Source organism: Marmota monax, unplaced genomic scaffold, assembly GCF_021218885.2.
Source record: "Marmota monax isolate L192 unplaced genomic scaffold, Marmota_monax_Labrador192_F-V1.1 WCK01_AAM20220418_F8-fsc00149, whole genome shotgun sequence".
NCBI lineage: Eukaryota > Metazoa > Chordata > Mammalia > Rodentia > Sciuridae > Marmota > Marmota monax.
In genome coordinates, this window is record NW_026693170.1 from 3,254,096 (window position 1) to 3,279,655 (window position 25,560).

At 46.8% G+C, this 25,560-nt stretch overlaps 3 protein-coding genes and 1 long non-coding RNA gene across 12 annotated transcripts in view; 3 read left to right on the forward strand and 1 right to left on the reverse strand.

Moving 5' to 3' along the window:
- Positions 1–15,505, forward strand: Dmrtc2 (DMRT like family C2). 4 transcript variants are annotated; one of them, XM_046455453.2, is made up of 10 exons: positions 6–211; positions 4,741–4,874; positions 11,458–11,685; positions 11,767–11,924; positions 12,176–12,252; positions 12,515–12,698; positions 12,795–12,921; positions 13,752–13,812; positions 13,968–14,142; positions 14,962–15,505. In XM_046455453.2, the coding sequence occupies exons 3-10, from the start codon at positions 11,462–11,464 to the stop codon at positions 15,072–15,074; spliced, it is 1,119 nt and encodes a 372-aa protein (XP_046311409.1). In that variant the 5' UTR covers positions 6–211; positions 4,741–4,874; positions 11,458–11,461; the 3' UTR covers positions 15,075–15,505. The 4 variants fall into 4 exon arrangements, with proteins under 4 accessions (XP_046311412.1, XP_046311409.1, XP_046311410.1 ...); XM_046455454.2 differs by lacking the exon at positions 4,741–4,874; XM_058582991.1 differs by lacking the exons at positions 6–211; positions 4,741–4,874 and adding an exon at positions 5,547–5,659.
- On the reverse strand, positions 1,588–22,803 carry Lypd4 (LY6/PLAUR domain containing 4). Of its 6 annotated transcripts, XR_006854167.2 has the most exons (9): positions 22,145–22,803; positions 20,797–20,874; positions 6,508–6,688; positions 6,191–6,334; positions 5,404–5,730; positions 4,942–5,137; positions 3,641–3,760; positions 2,644–2,817; positions 1,588–1,918 (listed from the first exon to the last, which is right to left on the reverse strand). XR_006854167.2 is itself a non-coding variant. In XM_046455458.2 (8 exons), the coding sequence occupies exons 3-8, from the start codon at positions 6,572–6,574 to the stop codon at positions 1,900–1,902; spliced, it is 873 nt and encodes a 290-aa protein (XP_046311414.1). In that variant the 5' UTR covers positions 6,575–6,688; positions 20,797–20,874; positions 22,145–22,803; the 3' UTR covers positions 1,588–1,899. The 6 variants fall into 6 exon arrangements, 1 of the variants encoding a protein (XP_046311414.1); XR_006854169.2 differs by lacking the exon at positions 6,508–6,688; XR_009227921.1 differs by lacking the exon at positions 6,191–6,334.
- Positions 1,915–3,764, forward strand: LOC124100129 (uncharacterized). The gene is made up of 2 exons (XR_006854172.2): positions 1,915–2,087; positions 2,351–3,764. It is a non-coding gene; the product is annotated as an uncharacterized LOC124100129 (long non-coding RNA).
- Positions 22,679–25,560, forward strand: part of Rps19 (ribosomal protein S19) — a 6,894-nt gene continuing 4,012 nt past the window's right edge. Inside the window, exons 1-3 of the mRNA XM_046455459.2 lie at positions 22,679–22,763; positions 23,236–23,306; positions 23,582–23,682. Coding sequence (XP_046311415.1) covers positions 23,236–23,306; positions 23,582–23,682 — 172 coding nt within the window. The 5' untranslated portion in view covers positions 22,679–22,763. The remainder of the gene's footprint in view (positions 22,764–23,235; positions 23,307–23,581; positions 23,683–25,560) is intronic.

The following is a 25,560-nucleotide window of genomic DNA, read 5'->3' on the forward strand; positions in this document are numbered from 1 at the left end:
CAGCCCTGTGACCCAGGAAAGTGCTCCTGCCCTGGGAGGAGGCTGAGCTCAGAGAGGAGCAGGCAGCAGGGCTGAGTGGCCTGGACCTGGGCTTCCCAGCGGGTCTCAGTGAAGCTCCTTCCACAGAGGGGACAGAGCAGAGGGACCATGCAGCCCCCCTCAGCCTGTCCCTGCAGAGGGGGCATCCCCTGGCAGGGGGTCCTGCTGGCAGGTAAGAGGGGACAGTTCCCTGAAAGAGGGTGGGAGGTGGAGCACAGTCTTGCTGGTGCCCTCTGGGGAGGACATGACCCTCACAGGGGACACAGGGCTTCATGGGGAACCCGATGGGAACAGAACACAGAAGACAGACAGAAGCTCACCAACAGGAAACTCTGAGTGACCTGGAGCTGATAAGGGGGATGGGAAGCTCAGGGGTTCTCTTTACTATGTTACTCACCAGGGGCCATTGTATTTTGAAAATCAGTGTGAACAGCTCTGTCAGGGCCACTCTCCAAATAGAAAGGCAACTAGAGCAGTGGACACTGTCTGCAGCCACCAGCCTCAGACATTGGCACAGACACCTGGACGCTCACGGCAGGGACACTGCTTCACCTCCCTGTCAAGACCCCCAACAACCCTCCATACAGGGGACCCAGCTGTGCTGGCTCAGGGTAGAGGCACTTTCAATCCCAACACAGCACAAACAGCACCCCCTCATGTTGGACCAGGACAAGGTTAGTCTGGCCCTGGCCAGTGGCTTGGCCACTCATAACTGTGTCCTGAGCCCACCCTGCTTTCCTCCATATGTTCAGGGGAGTCCTAGAGGCTACCAGGTGCAGAGTGGATGCTGGGAGCGGCTGTCAGTGGCCCTGGGTTAATGATGGGGGGAGCAGAGTCTGGACAGAAACTGGGGTGTCTGTCCAGAAGTGGACGTCAGTGCTCAGGACCCAGAGCTGGTAACTCCTGAGAAGAAGGGACTAAAGCAGACACAGGGAAGTAAGCTCTGTCCTCTCAGACGTGGGGAGCTGCATTGAGTTACCACAGCTTCCAGTCCTGATGCACCACTGGGATCTAAAGATCATTGTACTCTGATGCGGTAGTGCCATGACTCATGACTCGGTCTCCCCCCACCCCCTACCCCACTCGGATAGCAAGGCCAGTCTTCTGAGTAGGCATACCCCTGGGGTTGAGTGACACTCAACCTATTCTTTTGTAATCCTACCCCTTTGCCCTGTTTGGGATAGAATGTTCCATGGAAACTCCCTTTTTGTGTCCCCTTCTCTTGCTCTGCCTTTGGGTATGGCCTTCCTAGGTGTCAGTCAACCTGCTGACAGCAGACGTCAGGAAGCTAGACTCAGCCCCTGACACCTGACCCCTTGCCTCATTTGAATGGCTTCTCCCCAATAAAAGGGGTCAGCACGTGCTCCTCCTCTCTCTCTTCCCACGGACCCCTAAGGTCAGAGGAACCATCACAGGACCCAAAGAAAAAGGTATCTCTGTCTCTGTGTGATTATTTCATGCAGCCCAGGACACCTGGAGTGACCTTGAGTGTTTTAGTCGTGAGAAATGTAAGATCGGGCAAGGCGGGCAGCAACCAAAGGAGGCAGATTTAAAAAGGCCACCAAACAAGGCTTTATTGAGACTCGCTCCCAGGCTGAACTCCATCAGACCGACAGAGTGGACAGGAGGAGGGGCTGAGGAGAAAGCGCGTGGGAGCTCCACCGGACTGGGATTTTACAGGGCTCATGGCAGGAAGGGAAGGGCTTGGGACAGGAAAAGGGATTTTTAGGGTCCCTTGTCCCGCTGGAGTTGGTCAGGGGAGCTGGCTGAGATCCAGGATTGGCCAGGGGGTTCTGCTGATTGACAGGCGTTTCCATCGGTGCCTGATTGATGTTTCTTTCCGGCGCGGGCTGCTTTAATCTAAGTCACCGCTGCTGACCTGACAAGAAACATAACAGTCAGAGACCAGAACATTCCAGGTACCATCCAGCACCTGCTCACTGGAGTCTCAGCCTTGATGATTGTCCCTCACTGACCCTGATGTCCATTCTCCCTCCCCCGCCCAGGCCCTTGTCCCTAGCCTCAGAGATGCTGTTCCCATCTACCAGGTGAGTGTAGGTGAGAAATATTTTGGCCCACTGTCCAGCGGGGACCCAGGAGCTGCCCCTCCCCACACCTTCCTGAGATTTCCAGGAAACAGCAGCCAAAACAGGATCAGGGTGGTGAGCAGGGGAGGGAGGGGCCTGGGAACAGGAGCCACTGAGCCCAGCCAGGGGCAGGCACAGAGCAGTCCCAGGGGGGCTAGGGCCTAGGAGTCTCTGATCCCTGTTCTCAGAAGGACACAGGGTCAGAGGACTCTTGTTTTTTTCAGGAATTACTAAACCCTGACGTGGACAGCTACTGCTGGGTCCATAGCCAAGCTCATGTGGATTCTTAGTTCCCACCAGACAATGCTGCATATGGGCTGAGGGAGGGTCCCACTAGAACCCCAGACCCTCTATGGTGGCGCCTGAGCCCTGGGAGACTCTGGCACCTGGAGGAGGTGGGGTTCCCTGGGTTTCTGGAGACCCAGACAGGCTGCCCTGGGCTCTGAATGGCCAGAACTAGGCTGCCCGTGCCCAGGAGCAGGGGCTCCAGGGAGAGGGAAGGGCCCCTATAGGTCACCTGGAAAGGCGCTGAATAAAGACCCCCTTCCCTCCTTTGCTCTTTTGGTTCATATGGGAACGTCTCTTGGCAGACACTCTCCTCAAGTTCCAGGTCAGCTCTCTCCTGTGTCACGCAGGGGAATCATGGTCTCTAAGTTGCTCCCACAGGGTTCCTCTTCCTGGGAGACAGGAGCTGGGAGGTGGGAGCCAGGGCAAAGGTCAGATCTGTCCACAGGGAAGGGTGAAGGTCCCAAGGCCCTGCAGCCAGCAGAGCACTCAGTGGCCCTCACACTCCAGGGACCCATGGTGGCTGACTGTGGCCACTGATTTCTTTCCTACTCAAAGGCCAGTACTCAGGACATCTTCGCTTCTTCTGGGACATGGGACTGTCAGAGTAATCAGGGGACAGGGCCAGACCCAAACTCAGGCCCTGAACAAGGGCCTCAGGCATTGCCCGAGGCTCCAGCCCTGCCCTCCCATCACCTTCCCTGCCTGGTGTCTCCTCTGCACACTCCAGCACCCAGGGCAGAGGCTCAGGGCTCCCCACATGGGGCTCTCCAGATTCCATGGTGATGGGACAAAGGGTCTCCTCCCTGACCTGGGGCCCAGAATGTCCACTGCAGTCTCTTCCACATACTTGGACCACTGCTCTGACTCCTTCCCTGAAGACTGGGAAGCGTGACGTTTTCCTGTAGGTTCACTTGGATCAGGCCATCACTTTTCTGGATATTAAGAGGTCAATGTACTAAAGCTCAGGGACACTCTCCTAATGCCAAGAACTGTCTGTGCTGAGATGAGAAGTAGGAAGAGACCCTCGGAGTGTCCAGCCTGACTCATCTCTAGTGAGGCTCCTCTGCATGAACACAGCATCACGTCACACACGGTGACTGCTCTCGCCTTGGTGTCCTGGTGCTCTTGGTACAGACTAACTCCCACACAGTGGCTCCGAACAGCAGATACCAAGGTGTCCATTAGCAGCATTCTTCTGTTGGCTCCACGGGAATCAGTTTCCTCACCTTTTCCAGCTTCTAGCTTCCCTGGCCTGTGGGCCCGACTCCATCTTTGAAGAAAGCAAGTGGCCCCTGAAGGCTGTCTGCTCTGCTTCTGCCCCACACCTCTGGCTTCTTCTGTCTGTCCTGCCTCCCTCTCTCACTTACAAAGAAAGGACCTTGTGACTACCTGGACTCACCAGATGGACCACAAGAACCTCTCACAATTATATTAGATTATATGATTAATGTGATTAATATGATTCAATTATATGTGATTAATATTTCCAGAATAGGCAAATATATATGACAGAAAACACTAGCGGTTTTCTAGGATTATGGGATTTGGGGGGAAATGGGAGAGTGACTGCTAATGAATATAGAGTTTCTTGTGGAGTTGATAAAACTTTTAAAATGGATGTTAGTAGTGGTGTACAATTCTATGGATACCTAAAACCATTGAGTTAGACACTTAAAATAGGTGGCTTTTATGGCATGTGTGTTATAGCTCAATAAAGCTATTATAATTTTTTTAAAAAATTTAACCTTTATTTCATTTATTTGTTTTTATGTGGTGCTGAGAATCAAACCCAGGACCTCACTCATTCTAAGCAAGCACTTTACCACTGAGCTGTAACCCCAACCCAAAGCTATTATAAATTAATGAGAAAATGTTCAACAATTCTTAATTTTTTTCCACTGCATGTATTCAGCACCGTATTAGATATTACTGTAATTTTTTTATCAATAATACAATGACCTAAGAAACTCATGGATAAAGGACAGTATATTATGATTAATTCTATTTTTACCCATTCTCTTGTTCTTTTTCCTTCTGAAGTTTTCAGTCTTCTGTTATTTTTTATGTATTTATTTATTTTGGTACCTAGGGGTTGAAACTGGTAGGGGCTCTTTATCACTGAGCTATGTCCCCAGTTTTTTTTTTTTTTGAGACAGGGTCTCACTAAGTCACCCAGGCTGGCCTCAAATTTGACATCCTCCTACCTTGGCCTCCTAAATCACTAGAATTACAGGCATATACCACTGAACCTGGCCTTTTAGCTATTCGTTAAAGACAGTAATAATTTTCTTCATCAAAGAATGTCCTTATTTTCCCTTTATTCCAGAAAAATGTTCCCCCGGCAACTGGGCATGACACGCCATTTTATCAGGCCAACCTGTCCGCTCCCTAGACATAGCTGGCTCTCCTCATACCTTCCACATCTCCATACTCTCATGGACCACAGGACAAAGCAGAAGGGTAACTCCACAACTTTATTTGGTTAATCAAAGGGGTCTGGGTGTTGATACAGCTGGATGGTCAGTACCTGAAGACAAGCAGGAGGCCTAAGAGAATGCCCCAAGAAGGATCTTGACTAGAGGGCCCCGCACCAACAGTCTGGGACTTCTGTATGATGTTGAGGACCTCAGTCACTTTGATACTTCCAATATGATGAAAATCTGATAAGAGATTCTGATATTTACGAGCACAGCCCAAGATGAGGAAGGTGGTATTGAGCGTCCCTATAAGGAAGAAAGGGAAGATTCAGGGACGTTTCAAGAGAGCCATTATCCAGAAGCTCCTCACAAACCAGGACACCTCCTTTTCCCACCAAAGACTAACCCACCAGGCACCTTACCCCTTCCTCCTTGGAATTCTTGTGACTGGTCCCCTCTACCCAGAATCCCATCTCCAGACCCCATCAGCCTCTCTCAGAGGTTTGTTTTAAGTCATTAACAGCACCTGGCATACAGCAAGCATTTGATAAACAAAGTTCCTCTCCTCTCACCTGCCTGAAATTTGAAGGTGGAACTGAAACAGCTATGGGCAACAGAGGGACAAGTCTCAGTGGAGACAAAATTTGGAAGACACTCCTCATTGTGCCTGCCCACACACGTTGGGCAAGTATTTGAAGAACTTGAGGTAGACTTAGCAGATTTGGCCTTGAGCCTCAGAAAAGGCTGCAAGTTGGTGAGGTTATTGCAGAGAAAGGTCCGGCAAACGTGACTATAGGAGGCAATGGACACTCCAGGAGGTGAAACAAGGTAGGAGACTTGCTGATGATAAGATAAGCTTGAAGTGCAGCCTTTAAACCCCACAACTCCCCTTCTGGTCCCTGAGGAGCAGAGGATTAGAGAGTTCTGATCAGTGTCATTGGCCTCACCAAAGTCCACCCTTCTCCCTCATCCCTGTGCTTTCTGTGCCCTCTGCCCACCCCGACACCTTTGCTTCTTCCCCATGTTCACTCACTGCAGCTGCATGAGGCTCAGATGCTGAGGTCTCCATCTTTGTCTCTTTAACCTTCTCCCTACAGGGGTCCCTCTGCTCTTCCCTGTGTCCCATCCCTTTCTCTACCCCATATTTCCCCCTCCTCCAAGATCTGCCCATCTCCATTTTGTGCTGTTAATCAGCCCACACTATAAACAGCTGGGACCATCACTGCTCTTGCCAGTGTCCTGACATATTCCCAAACATACAATGACGTCAATATCTGGAACTCTAGTCCTGAGTGCTGGGAGTGGAGCTAGGGGTAGAAGAGTGAGCAGAAGGAGATTATTAAACCCACCCCACTTCACCTGACTCAATGAGCACTAGTGTCTCCTCACAGCCTTCTCTCAGCTTACACACCATGCTCCTCATCAGAAACCACCTCCAGTTATGGAAGGTAACAGCTCTGAATGCTGAGGCTCTTGCTTCATAGCACAAAAGAGTATCAGCCCCTAAAAAGAGAATGAACTTCCAGGCATCTGCCCCACATCACCTTCTCAGGCCCTGAGTTCCAACCAAGAATTCAGCCTTGGACCTAGATACCCAGCCCTCCTTCCCCAAATGACATGAATCCAGCCTCCCACCTTTTGAGGTCTTAATAGCATTCAGCCCCCCAAAGACATACAAGGTAGAGAAGAGATGGCCCCTAGGAGGCAGAGCAGATGCACAGGTCTCAAATGCTGGGGTCCCATGGTCCTGTGTCCTGTATGCTAAAAGTCAGTCTGAAACCAATTTCAGCGTGGGTTCCAAATTCAGTTCTTGGCAGTCCCTAAATTTTCTGTTCACCCACTTCTGGGTCACTGTTTCTGGAGCAGAAAGTTGACTGCATCAGCTACTTGAGGACTTCAGGAACACAGCCTCCCCATTTCCATGGTCTTCCCTCCAATCTAACCCATTCCCACCACATCAGCTTCTCAAAGCACAGCTCTAATTCTCCCACTTAGGTCCTCCCACTAGCCTTGGTCGGATCTGAAGGACCACTATTGCACAGGCTGTTCTCCAGTCAGACACAATGACAGCAGAAAAACAAATGGATGCTCACAATTCCTATGAGTGGAAGTCAATCAAAAGACTACTACACACCACTTGGCTCAATAAAGAAACTAGAAAATATTTATGACTGAATAATATTATAATGCATACCACACACGAGTACATGCCAAATCCACTGAAAACTCAATAACATCTGTAGACTAGTTAAGAGTATTGTACCAATTTCTATTTCTCACTCATATGCTATAGTTATATAACATGTCCCCACGGAGAAGCTAGAGGAAGGGTTCAAGGTACTTCATGTATTATTTTCGCAACTTTCTATGAGCCAATAATCATTTCACAATTGAGAGATTTGGGTGTTTTTTTTTTTTAAAAAAAACAACATACCAAATTTTAGGATACAATAGTATTTACAAGTAAACCTATATTTTTAAATAAATTTATCAGGAAAAAAGAAACATTGAAAAATAAATATGTTCATGAATTAGCTCAAGAGGTTGTATAAGGAAAAATGAAGCACACACTCCCAAAATAAGAATAGAAATAAAAAGGATGGCAGAAATCAATGAAACAGTAAACAACAACACACATTATTATTAAAAAAACCCTAATGTTCATTCTTTGAAAAGATTAATAATATAATTATCTGGCAAATGTACTCAAGAGAAAAGATGCAAATAAAATAAGAATGAAAAATGGGAAGTGACAGCAGATGTTTTATAAATAATAAAAGTATCATTAACAACTCTACATTGATAAATTTGAAAACCCAGATGCAGTGAATAAACTTTTAAAGTAATAGAAAATGCCAAAATTAGCATAAGAATATACATAATGCAGCACTGGGAGTGCAGCTCAGTGATACAGCACTTGCCTAGCACACTTATGGCCCTGGGTTCAATCCCCAATAAGGGGGGCTGGAGGAATAGCCAAGGACCTCCTGAAAATCAACCAGAAAAAGACAGCACCCCTGTAGGAAAATGGACCAAGTATATGTAGAGGCAGTCCTCCGACAAGCAAGCAAGAAAGGCTAACAAACACACCTAGCAATAATCAGAGAAATGCAGCCTCCTCAAACTGTACATCTCTTGGACTGACTATAATCAGGAAGCTGGAAACAGACAAGTTTTGGCAGCAATGTGGGGATAAAGGGGTCCTTGTGCACTGCTGTTCATGTGATGGTTGGTGGGATGGTGGATAGGGTTCTTTTCCAGATCCTGAGGAACAGAGGAGTTGAGAGTTCTGATCAGTGTCTCAGGCCCAACACAGCATTGCAGAAGGAAGTCTGACGATATTTAATCAAATTAAGTATGTAAATATGCACTTCTGGTATATCCTCGATACAAAAATTTCCACCCTTAGGTTTTTGAGGATACAAGCATTATTGTGATGGGTAAGCAGAGGCAATAGGCACATCCCTTCCTGAGACCAACTGAACACACAACATGAAGGGATATACACCACACAATATCATGGCAGTTAGATGCAACTGATTAGATGTACACTTGTGTATGTGCATGGGTCATAAAAGTACAGATGTGATTATTTTAAGTAGTAAATAATAATACCATGGGCATAAATTTGAAAATATGCAAAAATCTCTACACAATTTTGGGACAATCCACACAAACCAAAAGATACACATTAAGCACCTTAGAATGACTGCATATAGGAAGGTTAGGGAATGAAAGGGGGAAGAAGGATTAGTGGAAATAACTAAAACAATGTAGGATGGGGTATGAAGTTCATAGGTCTTGCACGCAAAGAGAGACCAAAGCTGGAATCTTTATCCTGCCGCTTACCAGCTACGCGATCTTCCACAATTTGTTGAACTCTTGAGTCTGCTTTTTCATTAATAAAATGTATTAATAATATATCTTACAGGATCATTGTGAAGATTAATAAGATTATTAATATAAAGTACAGGCAAATGCTGAACTCTATAAATGTTGGTTCCTCTCTCCCTTCTCCATTTAGAGGATCCAATTCAAGTTGTTTAGCTGGCATTCAAGCCTTCCCCCACCTCACCACCCCCAAGTTGACCCCAAACAACCTTTCAATTTTATCTAATATGGCTCCCTGCACAGCAGTCCAGCTGGAGGTCACTTTTCAAGCCTGGAATGCCACAGATCCGCAGGGTTTGTGGCCCAGAATACTGCAGAAAAGAGGCTAAGGTCCACAGAAAAGAAGGGACATGGGAAGGGGAAATGAAGGCTAATAAAGGATTACATAGAGGTGTTATTCCAACCAGAGAAAATCGCACAGACCAGCCCTTGAAGCAAAACGACAGAATAGAACAACCTAAGCACAAGTGGAGATACAGTCAGAACAGACTTGAAATGAAACCCAGAAAGAACAAAGGATGGAGTGGTCAGAGGGGATGATACCCCTACGAAAAAACAAACCTACAGAGAGGAGAAGCAACCTGATGGACTGGAACCCTGCAGGGAGACAAAGGACCAGCAGGGACAGCACAGCAAAAAGGCAGGAAATGAGGAGTGAGGCACTCAAAACAGTGAACGAAAGAAAAGGAGACAGGGTGGGATGGACAGAGAAAAGGGGATCATACAGAGAGGATGGGGAAGGAAAGTGTGAAATGGGTGTTAGGGAAACGCGGGGAAGGCTACCATTAAGAGTCCTGGGAACAGTTGAAATCCCTAGAGGCATGCAGAGGGCAGAGGGCCTCGAAGAAAAAGTACAGACGCGTCTCTGGAGGCAAAGAATGCAAGAAAGGGACGCAGGTTATCAGGGAATAAATAACCAGAAGAAAATGGGTCCAAAAAGCAGCAAGTTGAACAAACAGAAAGAAGGTCAGACAGAGAGACAAGGGGTTCAACTTGAGAAGATGAGACCCTGGAAGGAAAAAGGGAAATCACAGGTTGGGGAAATGCATCAGAGGCAAAGCATAGATTCGGAGTTGGGAAACCGGAAGAGAAGTGAAAAAGAACAAGCAAGTTCACGCAGCGAGGATCAGCAGCGAAGGCAAAGCCCGGAGCGCAGGCCAGAAATGAGACTGCGCATGCGCCCACAGTCTGGTCAACGCCTGGGGGCGGGGCCGAGCCTACCGTTCCTGGGGGCGGGGGGTGGGCCAACCTCGGTCCGGGAGGCAGTATTCGACGCCCCATTGGTCACCTTCTCCAAAAGAGGAAGAACAATCTAAGAAGGCAGGCCATGGGGGGAAGGGCAAGACTCAGCTCGACGCGCTATTGGCTGGCCTGATGGTCTGGCGCGCGGAGAAGTGGGCAGGAGGGAAGGGGCGGGCCATCAACGTACGGATCTCGAAGCACATTGGCCACCGGCCTGAACAGCAGTAGGCGGTGCTTGAAGCTCATTGGCCCTTGTGATAAGGGGCGGGAAAACCAGCGCGAGCGCAGCCGTTCCTCTAGCCACTTTCTCGTCCTTTCCCTTGGTCACCTTCTGTCTGAGTCTGACTCTGCTCTCGCGGCTGTGGTAACCACGGACCGGGGCGCGAACACGACCCCCCCTCCCTGTTCCTTCTGCTCCCTCTCACTTGGCACTGGATCTCCCCACAGGCATCCTCTCGCCCTTCCCCTCGCGCTCCTCGTGCCTCTCTTCTCCCTTCCCCCACCCCGCGGGCCCCTGGGCTCATTCTCGTGCCCTGCCCCCTCCCAGGGACGCTGGAGCAGGGCGGAGCCACAAGTCCAGTGTTTGGGGGGATGGCTGCTGGAAGGGGTTGCATGAGAGATAAGGTTGCATAAGGAGGGGAGGATGCATGAGATTAATTGTTATTAGTGGGTACAGGGGCTTAAGCACTGGGTGCAGCCACCACTGCACAGGTTCGCCTGAAAGACTGGATGCCTTCTAGATGCAGTGGAGAAATTGACGCCATCAGTTGAAGAATTTTGGTGTTGATCAGGGCCTCGCACATGGCTGGAACTCAGTAACCTGTCCAGTGAAGGAATGCGTGAATTAAAATAACTATTGAAAGTAGGGCAAGGAGCAGGGTGGGAATGTGGCTTAGTGGTAGAGGACTTCCCTACCATCCATGAGGCCATGGGTTCTATCCCCCAGCACTGCTCAAAAACAAAAGGAAAAAGGAAAGAAGAGCAAGGAATTCATTAGAATAACGTAGAACAAAATCGGACTGGAGGAGTGTGAAGGGCAGACTGAATTCTGAATTGTGGGTATTGTGGGGCTAAGAATTGAGGAGGGCATAAAAATATTTTTAGGGATTAGATAAATGCAAGCCATAGGATGACAACTGTTGAAAATGATGCCAGGAAGAATTCTTGGATGGAATGGGATGTTTGTAGAAAGGGGGTGCAGATACCATTGAGGGGGATCCTGGGAGGACATGTATATGCCTCAGACTGAGTTCTGTCATGGGAAAGTGTGTAGATGAGCAAGATAATGATGTCTGCATTGAACACATACCTAAGAAAGGCCAGGGCAGGGGGTTCTTAGGAAGATCCATGAGAAAGGTCATGAGGTGAAAGCTGAGTCCAGAGTGGTCAGGCTGGAGAATCATGGTGTGGCCTCTTCAAGGCAGAAGGGTTAGATTAGGGTTACTTAGGGGAGGGACCACATGCCCATCCTGAACTGCCACTCCTGCCCCTAGATCCATGGAACCCAGTGAAACACCTGCTGTACACCACTGCCCTGCTGACTCTGTCCTGGGAGGTGAGACCAGAGCCCCCCAGAGCACAGAGCTTATCCCCAGAAGAGCTGTCAGTCGCTCTCCAACCTGTGCCCGCTGCCGCAACCATGGTGTCACTGCCCACCTCAAGGGCCACAAGCGCCTCTGCCTCTTTCAGGCTTGCGAGTGTCACAAATGTGTCCTTATCCTGTGAGTATAAGGGAGGGGAAGAGGATGGGCTTCCTCTAAAGGGTGGCTGACTTTTGACTTGCACCCCCACACACACTTTAGGGAGCGCCGAAGGGTCATGGCTGCCCAGGTCGCCTTGCGCAGGCAGCAAGAGGCACAGCTAAAGAGGCATCTGGCTCAGGGACTGATGAGGAGAGGAACAGCCCCTCTCAAAGCTCCCACCGGTGTCAAGAAAGGAGCCACTCGACCAGGGGTCCCCTGTGAGTGTCTCTGACTGGGAATGGGACAGGGATTTGGGTATAGAAAGCATAAGTGGAGAAGAGAGTCCTGCCACTGAATTGATATTTGACCCTGGGCAAAGTCACCCCAACTAAAATGTGATCAAATGTTGTGAGGATACAGTGAGATCTGCAGGTAGAACATGGTCAGAGGGACATATGAACTCAGATGGGGCTGGGATAAAACAGAGGTCAAAAGAAAAGACTCACTAGAGCTCTCTGGTCCCTCACAGCTGGAAAGGAGAACATAGCACCCCAGCCTCAGAGCCCCCATGGGGCAGTCCCACTGGCACTGACACCTCCTGGGAAGGTAAGGAAAGCCTGTGCCCTGAGAGAGTAGCTCCCAGCCTAAGTCCTGCAGAGACTTCTTCCTCTGTGCCCTCAACACCTGATACTAGCCCCTACCCTAACTTACTGGGTAATCATGGGCAAGTCACTTTTGTGGGCAAAATGACAGTACTGGACTTTTAAGTGCCCCACCACCATTTAGGGGTCCTACAACCATCCCAGAATATACCCATTCCTTCTCCAGCCTTGTACCTAACTCTAACCTATGCCCTCTGCCCTTTCAGGAGAACTCCTGTGGGCCTCTGCTGCTCAGCCGTCCCCCAGAAGCCTTGCCTTTACCCTGGACTCCAGTGCCTCCTGGCCCTTGGGGACCAGGGCACTGGCTGCCTCCAGGCCTCTCCATGCCACCTCCAGTGGTATGCCGCTTGCTATGCCAAGAACCTGCTGTCCCTCTACATCCCTGCCCTGGTAGGAAGATAGTTCAACATTCATTCAACAGATACTTGTGTGCCAGTTTGCCACTATCAGAAAATGAAGAGCTCTGCATTTTCTTACCCACCTTAGGCTTTGACCCTGGCACCTCCCTCCGGCTGCCCACCCACGGGTCCCTCCCAACCTTCCCAGGATCTCGCTCAGTACTGACAGCTCCTCTTTCTGGAGAGCCCCAAGGGCCCCCTGGCCTGCCCCACACGTGAGTAGAGAAAGAAGGATGTATATTTATTCTGAGCCTGACTCTGTGATGGATGATAAAAAAGGAAAGGTCTCAGGCTGGGGCTGGGGCTCAGTAGCAGAGCGCTTGCCTAGCATGTGTGAGGCACTGGGTTCGATTCTCAGCACCATGTATCAATAAATAAAACAAAGGTTCATTGACAACTAAAAAATATTAAAAAAAAAAAGAAAGGTCTCAGGCTAATAGGTGAGGCAGAGTTCTCCTAACTCTAGTATTTCTTAGCTGTGAACCTTGGAATAAATGTCCATATTTTTCTGAGCCTGTTTTTCTATTGGCAAATAAGATATGCTATTACTTTCAGTTGTCATAATAATTAACAATAATGTATGTAATATACCTAGCCCAGGTCCCAAAACCTTGAACAAATAGCTATGAAATCCTCTTAAACAGATAAGATGAATTAGGATTGCCTGCAAAATGGAAGGCCACCATGACAAGAACCTTAGAGGCCAAGGAAAGAGGCCAGAGGTCATTAGAGAAAGCTTCTTGAAGGTGGGATAGGGGAACTGGGGGAGAGAAACCAGAATCTGGTAGGGCAGGGACATAATCTCAGTCCCTCTATGTATTTTGTCCATTTTTTAAAACTGACACCAATGATTTCCTATAATCTGGGCAGGAAAAACTGACAGGAATTTTCATTTTATGGAAAACAAAGGAGGCTAAGACAGTAAACAGGATTTAACCAGGCCCATAAAGTCCAGTGGCCCAGCAGCCTCTCAGCTTCCCAGATCAAAATGTATATATGTCTGTTTATGTGACTGATATGACCTGGCATCTCTCCTTGTTTCTAGATGCTCGACTCTGATACTCCAGTCCTGTGGCACCCCAGACTCTCTTCTGCTACAGCCACAGGTCCTGGGAAAGAAATGGCATCCAAGACCCAGGGAGGAGGTTGAGCCTGGGGAAGGAAAAAGCAAGGAACTGTAAAAGAACCAGGGGCAGAGGAACACCTGCAGGGTGGGCAGAAGTGGGGATTCCCAGTCTGCTTTTTTCCCTTTCCTTTGCAGGCCCCTGGAGCCTCTCGCCTGGCCTGGACATCTGCCCCCTCAGAGCGGCAGCTGCAGCGGGAGGCAGCTGAGGCACTTGTGGGTCTGAAAGATTCATCCCAGGCTCCCCGCCTGACCCCTTCTGTCCCCCCCAACCCTGCCTGGATTTCCCTGCTCCACCCCTGTGGCCCACCAGGTAACCTGCTTCCTGAAAGGGGAGGATGGAATAAGAATGGCACTAAATGGAGGTCACTAGAACAAGCAGAGATCAGGGATGGAGATGAGGGAAGGGGTTAACAAGTTGAATGTCCTCAGATCCTCTAGTATTCCAATGTCAAGGAAAATTAGAGAGGTGGAGATTTTTCCAATGGCATATAGCCAGACAGTGTGGAAGCATGTCTCCTGACTCCAGCCCCAAGGTTCTCTCTCCAGACCCTATCTGCTTGCTGAAGTCTGAAAAGGGAATGAAGAAGTAACCAGGGTCTGACCTGAGAAGAGATGATAACTACCTTCCAGGGGTTTCCTTCCTGCTTAGGGAATCTTAGGGATGCTTTCACAAGGCTCAGTGGTGAGACCATAGAACTCTTAAGGAGTGAGAAACACTCAGTTTCAATTTGTGGACAGAGAGGGAAGGCTGAGAGCCTTTCTGTTCCAATAGTGGATTGGCTTAGAGGAATTGCTGCAATAGGGAGAGATGCAGCCAGACAGGCTTCTGATTGTGGAGATATGGCATGCTGGGTTTAAGAGTTTACCCAAACAACTGTGCACAAAGGGGAGCCAAGAAATGTTTCTAAACTTGGCAAGATATATCCCAGAGAGCCTGAGCTTGAGAAAGAAAAATATGGTAGCTTTAATGGAGGGGCTAGAGAAGGCAAGATTGGAGGTGAGGAAATCAGCAAGAGGAGGTCTGTGCAGTTAGCAGGTGAACAAGGGTGAGGTGGAGCAGATGAGGTAAACAGAGATCTGCTGGGAGGGGAAACGGATATGATCAGGTTCTACCTTTTCCTGCCTGTAGCTCCTGCTGGAGGAAGAGGATTCCAACCTGTCGGCCCCTCTCTCCGACCCAGCCCAGCTCCTTCAGTATCTCTGCATATTGGGCGCCTGGGGTCCATCTCCCTTCTGAGTTAAAAGCCCAGAGGTGGAGGCTGCCTCACTGGGGCAGGAAACCAATAGCCCACAGGCACTGCATATTTGGTATTTTACTTACAGATTTTTGCATGGAATTTAATATACTACAAGCTTCAGGATTTTTTTTTTAAGCTTTCAGGTGCTTTGTTAGCTTTCAGTTCCTTTTATAGTGTGGGCATTTCCTTGGCCAAAGATGGATATTTTCATACCCTTCCTTGGGTCTAGGATCTTTTTAAGTATCCAAGAAACAAAGAGTTGTGCAGTTTAAGCTGACCAGTATCTAAATACTTTTCTGCATGAGTTCATGTTCTGTATATACCTATGCACTCATGTCTGCTCCATGCATATGAAAACAGGAGAGTACTTTCATTATGTGTCTAGGTTTGTGTGAATAAGCAAAAAATAAACATTTGTTGTTTTAAGTACTGAGATTTGGGGATTATCTGTTACTATAGCCTAACCTTGTCTATCCTGACAGAAAGGACTTGTTCAATTCACCTCTCATAATGAAAATCAGTTATTTAAGATTTACTACAAGGACTGAGCCTTGCATGCCTGAGGCTCTGGATATATCCCCAGTACCACGAAAAAATACCACAAATAAGGACTGAGGTTGTGGCTCAGTGGTAGAGTGCTTGACTAGCATGTGTGAGGCCCTGGGTTTGATTCTCAGCATCACATATAAATAAAGGTCCACTGGCAACTAAAAAATATTTTTTTAAAATACCACAAATAAGCACAAACTTGGAATTCTTATTATGACCATATAACAGTTTCCTGCTATCCAGAGGGCAATAAATTGAAATACCTACAGGACTGAGCAGACCATATAAGCGAGTTAAAAGGGGGAGGTAAAGGCTAGCAAACTGAAAATACATGCTTTACTTAAAGGGGCAGACATTTTTGGCCCTAGTGGATTGTTGCCAGGCAGAAACATGGGCTCAGAGTTGCCACATCTTCTGATTTTTCAAATAAAATTGAGAAACTTTTTTTTTATGTTCAACATCTTAATTTTTTTAATGTTGGCACATTTTTCTTCTTTATATCTTATGTGGGCCAAATAAAACATACCCAAAGGCCAGCTTTGGTCAATGGAATGTCAATTTGATGCTAAACTAAGATGACATTTTCCAGATGGAGAAACTGAGGCCAATCAGGACAGGAAGCACCAAGTTAGTCTTTATCAAAAAGAGTTTTTCCTGAACTAGGGAGGTTTCTGTGTCTAAGCTTGGAAGAATTCTTCCAAACAATCATTACCATTTATTAAGTATTCACTATATTTGATACACGTATATCCTAACAGTAACTCAGTAAGTTGTGAATTACTTCCATTTTATTAATAAAAGAAGAGGCTAAAAGAAGTAAAGTGACTTGCTTGAAATTTTAGGGAAATTTTCTAAGCAATACTCGGGAGGATTCCTTCTCCTTTCCAGTCCTCAAATGAATTAATAGATAATTTTTATAAAGCACAGAATCTTATCTCCAGGGGATAGATATGAATCAAAGTTTTTCAAAAATGTCTTGCTTTTTCTACTCAAGCTATCATTAATAAGAGCTTACCTACATTTGTTTCTTAGTCTTCTGCTGTTGAGTCTCCTTGAGATGTTCCAAACTTATGAAGACCTATGAGCTACGCTATTCTAAAGATATGCAGACCTGGAGACCCTATCCATACCCACCCTTAGAAGGGGCAGACAGAAAGTTCAAAGGACATGCCTGGTCACTGACTGTTTTTCCTGATGTTACCTATGCCCCTTTTTACTCTTTTTATTTATTGGTAGTGATGATGTCCAATTACAGCTTGTTCTTATTTAGGGCCTTACAAAGGTGGCTCCTAACAGATTACAGAGTGACAAACCTGCAACACTTCTCAGGAGACCTTGCAAGATATCAAACGAACTGAAGTCCACTTGACATCTTCTTTTACTCCCTAGTTATAACTTAGATATATGATTGCCCTTTAATAGACCTGCCTAAGCCTTGCTGTGCCATGCTTTCCCAGTGACAGAAGTCACAAAGCAGGGAATCACTGTTACTCAGACTATGCTAAGACTTTGCTACTCAGGGCTGACCAAGGTTCCCCAGTATGCCAGGGTCACTCATTTGGGAAGAAAATGAGAGTATAATTTTGGGAAAAGGATGGCATGAGAAGGGACCTCCATTTCCCTGGAGCCCACCTCCCCAACAATGCTAGTATTTTTCCAAATCATTAGTACCTCTCATTGGTGCCTGGAGGAGTCGGGCAGATCTCCTGAAAGAGGTCAGCCTTAGGAATGGGGTAAATTTAAGAATTGTTCATGCAGGCTAGGGTTGTGGCTCAGTGGTAGAGCACTCGCCTAGCACATGTGAGGTCCTGGGTTCGGTCCTCAGCACCACATAAAAATAAATAAATAAAATAAAGGTATTGTGTCCAATTACAACTAAAAAATAAATATTTTTTTAAAAATTGTTCATGCTTCCACATTGCTACCTCTTTGAGTACAGCACTCTTCATCCACAGTTGAGAAAACCAGCCTCCGAGATTTTAGCCAGTGGACTGTGAGCACTGTTTTTCCTATACAACCCTCTTTCCCACTTGCCACTGCAAAGTTGGGAATGGTGTTGCCATGGTCCACTGGAGTACTGAGTAAGTCTCTCCCCTTCACATGCTCTCTCAACACTCTAGAAATAACCAATGATTTCAAATATGAAGCACCATTATACTCCTTTCTTTCCTCACAAGACCCTTCCCCAGAGCCATATACATTTTTTTTTCATTTTGCAGTACTGGAAACTCAATACAAAGGTGCTCTATCACTTAGCTAAATCCCCAGGGCCCCCAAAACCTTTTTTTAAGATTTTTTTTTTAAGACAGGTCTCACCAAGTTGCTTAGGGCCTTGCTAACTTGTTGAGGCTGGCCTTGAACTTGAGATTCTCCTGCCTCAGCCTCCCAAGTAGCTGGGATTATAGGAATGAACCACTACACTTTGTGCATCCCTAGCCCTTTTCATCTTTTACTTTTAGATAGAGTCTTGATAAATTACAGAGGCTGGCCTGGAACTTGCAGTGCTCCTGCTTCTGCCTCCCCAGTCATTGGAATTACAGGCATGTGAAACCATGCCAAGCTAATTTTGTTTTGCAGTACTCTGCAGTGAACCCAAGGCATCAAGCATATAGGCAAGCACTCTACTTGTGATCCTTTCATCTCAGCCTCCCAAGTAACTGGGATTATGGGTATGGGCCACCATGCTGGGCTATACCCAGGTTTTATTTCAGGAGCACAGTTCACAATTCTGCCATTTGAGAATTCATGTTCCCTTCACTTCAGCCCTACTCAAACTTCGTCCATTCCTGACCACATTTCCAGTCCAAGGTAGCCATGATATCACACCACCTATCCTGTCCAGGTTATCCTCAGACCCTCGTTCCTGGATCATGTAGTGTTTTAGTCAGCTTTTTCACTGGTGTGACTGAAAGCCCCAACCAGAATAACTGTAAAGTAGGAAAGGTTTATTTAGAGGCTCATGGTTTCAGAGGTCTTAGTCCACAAAAGGGCAGCTCCATTCCTCGGGGCTCAAAGTGAGGCACAACATCATGGTTGAAGAGTGTAGTGGAGGGAAGTAGCTCACGTGGTGATCAGGAAGCAGAGAGAAAAACTCCACTCTCCAGATACAAAATATATAATATACCCCATGGCCACACCCCCAATGAACCACTTTCTCCAGCAACAACACCCACATTCCAGTTACCACTTAATCCATTAGGAATTAATTCACAGATTGGGTTAAGTCTATAACCCAATCATTTCTCCTCCAAATCTTGCATTGTTTCACACGTGAGCTTTTGGGGGACACCACATCTAAACTATAACATGTAGGCTCATTCTGTAACCATGACGCCTTATGTAGTTGGTTTTGCAGCTCATGACAAATGTTCACATGTACACAGCCTTAAAACTCATGTCCTGCATAGACTCATGAAAATCCTAAGCTCTTCCCTAAAGCAAGATTATCCTTTTCATCTCTATTGAACCCATTAGTCAGAGTCCTTATGTTCCTTAGGGGTCCTTGCCCCCTATTTAACAGACCTGATTATCTTAAACTATGCCTGTGTCCATCTGTGTCCATCTCTATGCCCAGAATAACTATTCTCAGAGGACAGCACCTAAGACTGGGGTGTAACTCAATGCCAGAGTGTTCTCCTAGTACCAACAAGGTCCTGGGTTCCATCCCCAGCACGACAAAAAAAAAAATTTTAAAACAATCCAGAGGCCAAGGCCTGTTTTCAGTACCTCTTTGTGAGATTTCAGAATATATGGGTAAAAAAGGTGTTTCCAATACCTTAGGAATTGTTTTTCCTGCCCTCAAGTCATTCTTTTAATGTAGTTTATTTTTTAGAGCAGTTTTGGATTCACAGCAAAATGAAGTAGAAAGTGGTGTTTATGGGGCTGGGGATGTGGCTCAGGCGATAGCATGCTCGCCTGGCATGCGTGCGGCCCGGGTTCGATCCTCAGCACCACATACAAACAAAGATGTTGTGTCCGCCGAAAACTAAATAATAAATATTTTAAAAATTCATTCTTCTCTCTCTCTCTTTAAAAAAAAAAAAGAAAGTGGTGTTTACATACACCACTCTCTTCCTACATACACAGTCTCCACTGTTTCCATCTCTCTCAACACCCTACACCAAAGTGATACATTTTTTTTCCAACTGATGAGTCTATATTAACACAACTCACCCAATGTCCACAGCTTACATTAGGGTTCACACTTGGTGGTATGCATTTTTTGGGTTATAACATAACAACATATGTCTATTATTATAATATCAAAGAGAATAATTTCACTACCCTAAAACTCCTCTGAGAAACATCTATTCATCCCGCCCCCCAACAAAACCTTGACAACCATTAATCTTGTTAGCTCCCTGAAGTTTTGCCTTTTTCCAGGATGCTATATAGGTGAAATTATATAATATGTGGCTTTTTCAGATTGATCAAATTATACATATTAAAGTTTTCTCTAGTCCTGTCTTTTTTTGGGGGGGAGGGTTGGGGACTGGGGCACTGGTTATTGAATCTAGGGATGCTTAACCATTGAGCAACATTCTTAGCTCTTTTTACTTTTTATTTCAAGACAGGGTCTCACAAAGTTGCTGAGGCTGGCTTGCTAAATTGCTTCTTGCTCTTGAGTTGCTGGGATTCCAAGCATGTGCCAACATGCCTGGCTTTCTGTCTTTTCATAGTTTAATAGCTGATTTATTTTTAGTAGTAATAATATTCCATTGTCTATATGTATCACAGCCTCAAATCTATTTTTTGGGGGGAGGGCTGTGGATCATACTAAGATCCTAATATATGTTAAGCAGGTACTGTACCACTGAGCCAAATCCCCAGCCCTTTTTAATTTTGAAATAGGGTCTCTCTAAGTTGCTTAGGCCCTCACTAAATTGCTGAGGCTGGCCTTGAACTTGGGATCCTCCTAACAGCCTCCTGATTCCTGGGATGGGAATACAGGCCTGTGACATCATGCCTGGCTATGTAAGTGACTGGACTAAATCTCACTTGCCTACTGTATAACCACCAAGCAAGGTTATTTATTATGTATCTGTAAAATCTAACAGGTATAAAAATTAACACTAAGGACACAGTGCTGAGAAGCCATGATCTCTGAAATCATAGACTATAAGAAAGTCAGCTCTTTAAAAGCATAGAAATAACAAGAATGGGCAGCTCATGCTTACCTGGAGGGTCTAAGTCACTCTGATACAGAGAAGCAGTCATGATTTCCAACCCAGATGAGAACTTCAGAGAAAGGATTCCTAGAGACAACAATGCACATTTATCCTAACCCTTTATTTCCACAGAATCAGCACTGTGAGTCTGCTTCTCCACCAGACAAGATGCTAACAATTACATAGGGCCCACTGTACCTAAATTCATCAAAACTCTGTTTACCATAAATTTTACCTAAGCTTCACCCTTCCCAAATTCCTATACTAACGCCATTCTTGTACTATACGGTACTCCACATTAACTTTGGAGATCTCTTTTTTAAAAAGAGATATAGAGAATGATTCCATGAATTGGCCACAATGAAATGATTTAGAACTGGTATTAGAAATGTCTAAAAAGTGAACAAATTATCCAAGTAAATGGAAATTTCCAGTTAAGCATACATGACAATACATATTCAAGGACATATTTTTTTTCTGGGAGGAAAAAAGTCAAGATACTAAAAATATTCTTGTGTTTTCAAAGTGTGAGAAATGGGGTTCAACAGCATGTAAAACCAGGATTTAAATGCATGATAAGTAAATGCATGATCTTATCATGCTAGAAACATAGTTAATTTTTTTTTTCAATCCTGGGGATCAAACCCAAAGAAAGCTTCCTACATGCTAGGCGAGCACTCTACCACCAAGGTACTCTCCCAGGCCCAAGATTTTTCTTTTTTAATAGATACTAGTATAACGGCTTATAAATAACAGACATTTTTGCATACAGCATGTATCTCAACTTGAGAAATTTTTATATTTTTAAATTGATATTTTAAATTGTCTTTTGAATATAAGAAAATGGCTATATACATGTGTTTCTTTTTTGCAGTAAGCTAACATAATTTTTTTGGACCACAATTATCCTTCACGTTCTCTGGTGGTTGGGCCTCATAAAAAAGATCATGTGAGATCATGCATGTACTACTACAGGACAAGCCACAAGAAAAATGTCCAAATGTTTACTTGTATCTGGCACAGAGTAAGCACTCAAAATATTTGTTGCTGGAATATGTGGCGCACCACGTGCCAGAACAGTCACTTAAAGTAGGTAAAAGATTGGGACCTCGGAGTGTGTGTCACAGTAGTGAGACCGAAGCCCAAGGGCGCAGGGCGTGGTGGGGTGGGGAGGCAAGCGCTCTGCCTAATTACACAAGTCAGCGAGCGAGCGGGGCGAGAAAGGGGCCAAGTGAGCCTAAGGGTAGAGCAATGATTCCAGCACTAGGAGGAAGACCTAACTAACTTCTCCGAAGGTCCCGCTTCTGCCTCTTTGTCCCTGCCCTTAACTCCCCGCCTCCATTCCCACTCTGGTCACCAAGGAGCAGTTGAAGCAATTTCCGCCCTAAGAAGGGTGAAGATTCCAGCTCCTGCTCTCGCGAGTACTGGTGATGGAAGAAGTAAAGGCAGTGGCCTCATTTCTTTCTTGCCCTTCCCCTAGTTTTCTTGTCGCAGTTCCGCCCTTACTACTTTCACTTCCGGCCATGGAAAAGTCACTTCCACCCGGAAAAAGGGTCATCCATTGAGGCCAGGTCTTCTTTCCCGCCCACTCAACTTCCCCCGAGCTTCCGCCCTCAGTATCTTCTACCGCTACTCCTGCCGGCCACCACAACGCCAACAAAGCCAGGTTCCCCCAGCTCCAGATGGGAGTTCCCTCTTCTTTAACGCTCCTCTCGGAAAAAAGGAAAGGCTGGAAGGAAACACTGGCCTCCACGCGCGCCCCCCAGCAGCATTTCCAGTTGCTCCTCTATCCCTCACCATACACCCTCCCACCTGAGCGAAGATGAAGGCACGTTTGCCCTGAGACAGGCGGAGTCGCCTACTCTAGCCCCGTTATCGCGAGAACTTTGAAGTATCGCGAGACTTGACGCCCGACTTGTGCGCCCGGGAAACCCCGTCGCTCCCTTTCCCCTGGCTGGCAGCGCGGAGGCCGCACGGTAAGCTGGCGCTCCGGCACGGGCTGGGCATGGGGCTTCGGGGCCGAATTTCCCGGCTCAGGAGTGCGTGCCTCATGGCCCCGGTGAGCACGGCGCGGGGCCGACCCGCCCCCAGAAGCCGCGACCACGTGCGAGCGGCAGGCCCGGACATGCCTGCTCCGCGCGGTCCGGAACCGAGAGGGCCTGGCGGGCAGCTGAGGGGTGCGTAAGGGCATCCAGAATCCCGGGGCTGAGGGGTGGCGTTGTGCAGGGAGCTCCCAAACTGAGGCCGGGCTGGTGGGACCCACAGAGACGAGCGCCAGTAAGTTCTGTGGGATCCACGGGAGCCAGGGCCGGAGTTGAAGTGAGCCTTGGGGGTTAACGCGGGTGCTGCGGTTTAGATCGCCGAGGAGCCGAGTTGGCTTCCAGGGCCCGGACCCTCGTTCAGACCTCCACCAGACCTTATGGTCACATGTCGGACTTTCTCTCACAGATGCCCGGAGTTACTGTAAAAGACGTAAACCAGCAGGAGTTCGTCAGAGCTCTGGCAGCCTTCCTTAAAAAGTGAGTGTGGGGGCTGAGGTCAGTGGACGCAGTCTGTCCGTTGGCACGTGAGCGCGCCAGGCTCCCTGTTCAGGGAGGGAGGGGAGATTTGTGCGGGGCTTCCATGTGAAGAGTGCACTTTCTGTATGAGGCCTGGGTTGGTGGTTTTGCGTTTCAGCTTGTTTATTTGTGTCTTGGAACCTCTTTCTAAAGTTATGTTCAAAGGAAGGGGTCATATGGGTAAAATTGTTAGTGAGATTCCTGAATTTTGTTTTCCTTCCTGTTTTCTGTCCTAGGTCTGGCAAGCTGAAAGTCCCCGAATGGGTGGACACAGTCAAGCTGGCCAAGCATAAAGAGCTTGCTCCCTACGATGAGAACTGGTTCTACACACGAGCTGGTGAGGAATATGTGTGGGCCCTTGGCTAAGGGTGGGAAGCTGGGTGACCCCATGCACAAATCCATTTTGCTCCCTCCCAAGGTTGCAGTAGGAGAGACTTTTGTGTTGCCACATGTTATGTGACTTGAGACTTTAATAACTGCGGTTTTAAGAGCTTTGAGGAAAGCTTGGTGTCAAATTGGTGGTCACGTTTAATTAGAAGTTCTTCACTTGAGAGAGGCAACATCCCTTCTGCATTTGGGGAGTCAGATTCATGTCCATTGCTTAACCATAAGCTTGGACAAATTGCTTAATTTGCTTATGTTTTCAGTTTCTAATCCTAATGATGGAGGAGCTAATGATGGTACTATTGCAGGATTATCATGAAGATTAAATGAATTTAAAGCAGTCAAAATTTTAGAAGCGCCCATTGCACAGTAATTAAAGTCTTCTGTCTTGTTTCTGTTATTCAGATCATCATGTTAGCCTGCTGTCTCTAGCAAGTTGTTTCTTACTTCGTGGTTGGGATCTGGGCAACTTCTTGCTCTAATCTTGACTTCTAAGTGCCTGTAAAGAAAACACCCTGACCTTGTGGTTACCCTCTGCTGTCGTGGCAGCTCTCGTCTTTTTTTTTTTTTTTTTTAAATCTTATAGTTGTAATATAAATACATTTGCTAACTTCACAGTGCTAATTCTTGCCTGTTTTGACATTTCTAGACTGTATACACATCACGCACTCTTCTGTAGGTCTAACTTACAGGGATAGGGTCAGTGCTGGGTTGTATTAAGGTGACAGCCTCTGCACAGGTCTTCTATGGGATCTTGACCTCTCTGATCTCCCTTTGTGAAGTGGGGGCTCCAAACTAGCAAAGGTCATTATTAGATAGGAGACAGTTTGGCAGGTTTCGGGAATGACCCTGAGATCAGTTGGCCTCAGCCTTGGTACAAGTTGGTTAGCTCTGACAACATATTGTAGACTTGTTGTGCACTCATGCATCAAATGTCCATGGGGCCCACTTTGTTTCAGGCCTTGGACTGGGCACAGGGGACCAACATGACTCATCACAGCCTCTGACCTCTGAGGACTAAAAGATCAACTCTGTGAGGTGGGTAGGATGGGTAGCATATCCACCCACCCACCACTATAGTTTTAGAAAACGGGGGTGGTTGTCGGGTTGGATGGTACATGCCTATAATCCCAGCAATTCAGAGTGCTGAGGCAGGAGGATTGCAAGTTTGAAACCAGTCTGGGCAACTTAGCAAAACCCTATCAAAACTAAAAGGACTTGGATGAAGGTCAGTGTTAAAAACTTCTGGGTTCGATCCCTAGTACCAAAAAAGGGAAGGTGGGGGTGGTGAAGGAAAGCTGGCTCCCTGGGCGCACAACAGTGACAAGACCTGAATGACACACCATGTCCTCAGTGTTTTTTGGCAGTGCCTCGAGAGATTAAAGAAACTTTGGATTTAAGTTTAGAACAACGTAATAGCTCTTTCCATTATTTGAGGTGCATAGACATTTTGCATGTACTAAAAACCTGAAGTAGAATTGCTTTTGCCTGCTTCACAGTTGATCTCAGAAGGGTTGAGTAACAGGTCCAGGGTCAGCCAGGTAGTGATATCAAAATACATCCTTAACGCTGCTTGGAAAGGACTCCTCCAAAATACCAATTTTTTTTTTTTTTTTAAGGTGAGGAATGATTTAAAAATGGGATCAAGACCCTGGTGATGAACCTAGATGAATCTGCTGGTCATGATACAGTAGTTGCAGCCCTTTGCTTAGCAGGCCCTTCCCTGGACATCTCACACTGGGTGTGTGTTCTCCCTCCAGTGGAGCGGGAGCTCCCAAAGCTCCCTTTTAGATCTCACTTTCCCAATGGCCCTGTGATATAGGGAGTTGGG

What these genes read in the sequence shown, in the direction of transcription:
- Dmrtc2 (XM_058582991.1), top strand. Translation starts at nt 5,634, where the DNA reads ATGGACACTCCAGGAGGTGAAACAAG. An exon ending in ACTCCAGGAGGTGAAACAAG is followed by an intron (nt 5,660 to 11,457) that starts GTAGGAGACTTG and finishes TCCTGCCCCTAG; the next exon opens with ATCCATGGAACCCAGTGAAA. An exon ending in CACAAATGTGTCCTTATCCT is followed by an intron (nt 11,686 to 11,766) that starts GTGAGTATAAGG and finishes CACACACTTTAG; the next exon opens with GGAGCGCCGAAGGGTCATGG.
- Lypd4 (XM_046455458.2), bottom strand. Translation starts at nt 6,574, where the DNA reads ATGGGACCCCAGCATTTGAGACCTGTGCATCTGCTCTGCCTCCTAGGG. An exon ending in ACTAGTGCTCATTGAGTCAG is followed by an intron (nt 5,731 to 6,190) that starts GTGAAGTGGGGT and finishes TCTGCTCCTCAG; the next exon opens with GGACCAGAAGGGGAGTTGTG. An exon ending in GGCCTCCTGCTTGTCTTCAG is followed by an intron (nt 3,761 to 4,941) that starts GTACTGACCATC and finishes AGAGGGAGGCAG; the next exon opens with GACAGACAGAAGAAGCCAGA.